Below are 5,730 nucleotides of genomic sequence, written 5' to 3'. Positions count from 1 at the left end.
ACCCGCGGACACCGTCTCTCACACGCTCTCATCCCCTCCACGCCGCCGCCGCCAAACTCAGACTCGCAAGCCGCCGCCGGACTTCCAGACCCGCACCGCCAGCCGCTGCTGTACTTCACCTTCGGCGAGGTGGACCTCCGCCACATCTCGCTCCCGTCCTTGCCTGTCTCCGGCCCGTTCCCCTTCCGCGCGGCTGCCGTGGCGGCACCCATCCCCGGCGTCCAGATCCTTCCTCCGCAGCCGTCAGCCGCCTCTCGCTCCCGTCCTTGCCCGTCTCCGACCCGTCCCCCTTCCACGCGGCTGCCGTGGCGGCGCCCATCGTCGGCGTCCAGATCCTTCCTCCGCAGCCGTCAGCCTCCTCTCGCCCCTGGCAGTAGCACGCCGCCCAGCCCACACCCGCCCACCTCCGCCCAGCCCACACCCACCCACCTCCGCCTAGCCCAAACCCGCCCACCTCCGAACCCCGTGGCTCCCCCATGCGTATGCCGGTATGCCCACACCACGGTGTCCCACGGCCGACCAGCGCCATGTGCATCTGCCACTAAGTCGTGCATCTCCTCTCCTCCACCATTGTCGCCCCCCTCCTCGCCGCCATGACCGCCCGTCGTGTCCTGGCTCTACACCGACGACTATTGTGCCTTATGCGAGCTCAGCCGCCCGGCCCCGTAGGTAACTCGATCGATCCCCTTCTCGCTTTTACTTCTTCAGGGTGAGGGCATGCTGCATCCGGTCCTCGAGCCGAACCTTGCTGGCGGCGATGGTGAACGACGCGCAGTCACAGTCGTGGGGCGGAGCTGCCACCAGCTCCGAAGTCTACAACTCTAGAATCTATTCTTTCAGTTTGATATTTATTGTTGTTATTGCTCAGTTTTGGTTACACAAGTCTGTGTTCCTGCAGGTTCTGGATCCTGAAGGAGGAAGCGGGTCATAAGGGAGGAAGCAGAGCAATTGGAGCTCGAACTGGAGATGCGTAGAGAGTTAAGGGAGTAGATGTTGCAACTCTTGTGGCCTATGCTCGAGCTGTAGCCAGATTAGTGGCTGGATCTGGCTGACAATCAGCTCACTGGATCTATCCCGGTCTCCACAGCAACAACGCCGGGGCTCGACCAACTTACCCACATGAAGCACTTGTAAGTCAATGTCAATCTTGGTTTGTGCTTTTCGTATCAACATATTTGTTACTGAACATGATGATCATTTCAAAATTCAAAACTACCACTTCGTTAAAAAATTCAATGCATTGTAGGAATAATTGTAGTTAAGGAGTTCAAGGGAGACTGTATTCTTGCAGAGTTTGTACCATGTTGTAATCTTTATAACTTTATTTGGCTCACGGGTATGTGCTACACCTGCCGTACATTTAAATATCTTCCTTAGGTATGCTCATCTGAACTTCAGGTCACCATGGCCCCATATCCTTGTATATGGTGCTTATTTAATTGTTTCTTCTCGGGGTCTCATATATGTGGTGGAAACATAATTGCATGTCTACAGGTGTTTCTAGAAGATTTCTCTTCTAGGATATGGATCACTTACCGGAAAGGTTAGTCTTTGCAGGACTATGTGTGTGGTGGAAACATAATTGCATGTCCACAGGTGGCTAGATATTGACATGTTAATTGTCCCAGGCTTTGATGCAATATCTGATTTCAAGCTAACTAGTGATGTGAACTGGGGATGCATGGTTAGAAGCAGTCAAATGCTGGTTGCTCAGGTAAACTCTGTCCCTTTCAAAGTGTCCCTTTATTGACCAAGGATGGCCACTGAAGTTGTATAATAAGTTGTAACAGACAAGCACCTTTGGGCAAAATTTTGTAGGCGCTGATTTTTCACCACCTTGGAAGATCTTGGAGAAAGCCCCCAGAGAAGGTGAGAGAGATATGGCTTGACCATTGCTCTGGTCCTTATTAGAGGTTCACCAATGCAAAGAAAAAATGAGGAATGTCTGCTCAGTTATAGGTAATGGAGCTCTTTAATTCTTAATGTAGGGTTGCTTATAATTACCAAATGTTCATATGCAGCCATACAACCCAGATTATATAGGGGTCTTACACCTATTCGGTGATTCCAAAGCTTGTGCTTTCTCTATTCACAATTTACTTCAAGCTGGAAGGAATTATGGTCTAGCTGCTGGATCATGGTTGGGTCCATATGCTATGTGCCGGGCATGGTAGACCCTTATTCGCACAAATAGAGAGCAAGCTGATGCTGTAGATGGGAAGGAAAATTTCCCTATGGAGCTGTATGTGGTTTCGGGTGATGAAGATGGCGAAAGAGGTGGAGCTCCAGTTGTTTACATTGATGTTGCTGCTCAGCTTTGCTCTGATTTCAACAAAGGACCATCTACATGGTCACCTATTCTTTTGTTAGTTCCTCTGGTTCTTGGCCTTGACAAAATTAACCCAAGGTAATTAGCTAAACTTTCATGCTTTGGGGGCTGCATAAGGAAGGATACATGCTACGCTACCTAAATTTTGGAGTCATCCTATGTTACGCTTTTCTACCTATACACTACAAAACTTAAGGACAACAATGTGGCCTGGGACTTATTTTTGCAAAAATGGGCAATGTTGTGATATTTTAGTCGAACATGATAGGTTATTATATAGATAGTTGGTTATTCTTAATATGCAAACCAATTTTAAATTCATGCAGTCATCATGGCAATGAATAAAAATGTCGTATTGATATGTATTTAATTACTACTTGTTTCCTTTCTATCAGGTACATCCCATTACTAAAGGAGACATTTATGTTCCCACAAAGCTTGGGCATTTTAGGTGTAAAACCTGGTACATCAACATACATTGCTGGGGTACAGGATGATAGGGCTCTCTACCTAGATCCCCATGAAGTTCAGATGGTAAACATGCATACATTTTATATTTACTTAGCATGCATATGCATCTATTTCATAAACGCTGTATAGTTTTCTACCTTGTAACTTAAGTTGAGCACCATACTTAAGAAGTATCAAAATCGTCAAGTTTCAAGTTTGAACTGAGTTCCATTCTCTTATTCAAAGATAACAGTGGCATGTCTATTCTGCAGCAATTCCTGTTCCATAGGCCACTAGAATCTGGTTATTTTTGTTGGAGTGAAGTGCATTGTGAGTTCCTAAAATTCGTTGGTATTTTTGGTTGATCGAAAGTAAGTAGTTGACTGATCATCTTGTTTCCGCTGTTATTGTCAAATCTGAATTTTAGGTCTGCTCATATAAACTATCAGGTAGATATGCCGTCAATAAAATGGATGAGTATTTTTGGTATATACACATGCTTTTACTAGTAGAGGAGTATTTATTTTCATTTGTAGCAGCCAAGGAACTTGTGCATTTCTTATGAATCATGATAAGACCATGAAGATGCACACAAATTTGCTTGACTTCTGACCAGTAATAATTAGCGAAAGAAAGAAAATCCAGAATGGCGGAGCTTGGCAGCAAGTTCAGCAGGGGCCAGACTAATAAATCAGCTTGATAGCATCCTTGCAACGGTGCCTTAGACTTTGGCGGTTAGAAAAGGTTTATAATTTTATATGATGAAATTATGTGCATCTTCAGTTATTTTTGCCTCACTGCTCTGTAAGGACATATAAAATTGGTATTTGTACTTTCTAAGGTTCTCCTTGGAATGGTAGAGTTTTACAGAGAACCTTCAATTTACAAAGGAATCAAGAAAATTTTCTGCCTTTCAATCAGAGCCTAAAACAGAGAAAGAAATGTACATTCATCAGAATCAATTCAGCTTTCACACTTATTTCTTGTTGCTTGTTCAGTTTGGTTTCTTGAATTGCACTTTGTAAGTTGCTCAATAGCTATTTAGTTACTTATGTCACTTCAGTACATGCCACTTGTTCTCTTTACAGATGTTAACCAAGTTTTCTAATTGTAATTAACATTGATTTGAATCAGGTATTGGCAAATATTAAGTGGCCTGAAACACTCGAGACTGATTTTATCTACAGTAAGAAAACAATCAATTTTCCTATACTGAAATAGTTACTCCTTCCATACCAAATTATAAGTCGTTCTAGCTTTTTTAGGCTCAGTTTTTGTTATGCATCTAGATATACACTATGCCTTGGCCCTTGTCTCATTTTATTTGTTTGTCCTTTGCTTATATCCTATCAAGTCCATGGCTTACCATACCATCTTTCCAAACTATAGGTTATTCAAACTGATATTTGATGAGTTCACAGTACACATTATTCCAAGAGATGCTCCTCTACTAGAATCTATTGGACCACAAAAGTGTCTTGCTTTCAGCACAGATGGTGCAAAATTTGCAATTGGTGGAGAGGTATGGTTTTGTATTATATTGATTTCTGAATTTCAAGTTTCAAAATTGTTTTCTTCCCATTTTGTATTTTTTGGTATTCTAATCGTTTGCTTCTTGTTTTGTTATACCTGCTATAAGAAGAAAGTTGTCAGCACTCAGCAGTATATTTTAACTGTCTGTACATTTAAAATCCTTCCTCTGTACATCCTATATTTTGAACCACTCTTGCGTTTTAAACCCTTACATGCTATGGACGCTATTTATTCTAAATGTTTCATTTGTTGTCTAGTCCTATTGTTCAATGCAGTGACTTGTCTAATATCAATACTCTTTTTAGCTAAATCTGATACGCGTTGACTTGTTCTTTTGTACCACGATAGGATGGACATCTCAGAATATTCCATTGGCCAAGCATAAAAGTGCTTTTGGATGAGCCCAAAGCTCATAAATCCTTCCGAGACATGGATACCGGGTCAGAACAGACCTAAAGCATTACTTTTATTTTTTAATTGCTCACAGAGGAATGCCATAAATATCATCATTACTATAGCTAAATGTTTATGTACAATGGACACACTCAGTACAGTTGTCTTTTGAACTCGAAAAGAAAACATAGATAGTATAACATATAGTTAATTCCAAACCTACATGTCAACTTCTTTTGAACTCGACCATCACCAACTGATACAACATTGGCGCGTTTCATTTTGTAGCTTAGACTCAGAGTTCTTAGTTTCAACATCCATTGATGGATATGCAAGAATATGGAAGATAGATGAGGGCGCACCACTGGTCAATTTGACTCAGTCCTCGGTATGTTATGATAATTTTCTTTTATTTATATTTACTTGTTGAGATGGTTGAAATTTTGACTTCTTTTCCCCACTTTTTTTCTTTGTATGCCTACAGGATGAGAAGATCGAGTGCTGCCGCTTTTCTAGGGATGGCATGAAACCGTTCCTGTTTTGCACTGTTGCAAAAGGTGTGCTTTTAATTGTCCTTGAGAGCTATACATATGCGGAATTTAAGGCAGGCAGATTTTGATTAGATTTGTGTTCATCACTGGAGCAGGTTACAAAGTTGTTACTGTTGTCTGGAATATAAGCGATTGGGAGAGAATTGGGTACAAAAGACTTCTGGGGAAGCCTATCTCCACACTCTCAGTTAGCTTGGATGGGAAGTATATGGCATTGTGAGTGGATGAAATACTTCTGCTAGTGGCAAAGTACTGCAGTTGTACGAGCCCATTTAGCATTTCTAGGAACATCTACACCTGCCAATTTTGGGATTAGCATGCTTCATACTTCAGTATCTCCTATGTTTCTTAATTCAAGAGTCTAGCCTATTTTTTCAGTATGATTTTGCTTGCCTCTATCTCTGATTATCTGTCCAACTCAAATATTACATATTGGCCTAGCAGTCGTTGTCTATTAGACCATCAGTTGTACAA

At 42.2% G+C, this 5,730-nt stretch overlaps 1 protein-coding gene and 1 pseudogene across 1 annotated transcript; both read left to right on the top strand.

Moving 5' to 3' along the window:
* Positions 1 to 757: 757 nt before the first annotated feature.
* Positions 758 to 4,000, top strand: LOC103630908 (cysteine protease ATG4B-like; annotated as a pseudogene).
* A 65-nt stretch (positions 4,001 to 4,065) lies between these two features.
* On the top strand, positions 4,066 to 5,491 carry LOC103630909 (SEC12-like protein 1). Its single transcript, XM_008651942.2, has 5 exons — positions 4,066 to 4,301; positions 4,661 to 4,752; positions 4,994 to 5,093; positions 5,190 to 5,262; positions 5,352 to 5,491. Exons 1-5 carry the CDS (start codon positions 4,137 to 4,139, stop codon positions 5,474 to 5,476), a joined length of 555 nt encoding a protein of 184 aa, XP_008650164.2. The 5' UTR covers positions 4,066 to 4,136; the 3' UTR covers positions 5,477 to 5,491.
* Positions 5,492 to 5,730: the final 239 nt, after the last annotated feature.

This window comes from Zea mays, chromosome 6 (genome assembly GCF_902167145.1).
Source record: "Zea mays cultivar B73 chromosome 6, Zm-B73-REFERENCE-NAM-5.0, whole genome shotgun sequence".
In the NCBI taxonomy this organism is placed as follows: Eukaryota; Viridiplantae; Streptophyta; class Magnoliopsida; order Poales; family Poaceae; genus Zea; species Zea mays.
The sequence above is the reverse complement of the archived record's forward strand: the minus strand, read 5'-3'. Positions and strand labels throughout refer to the sequence as shown.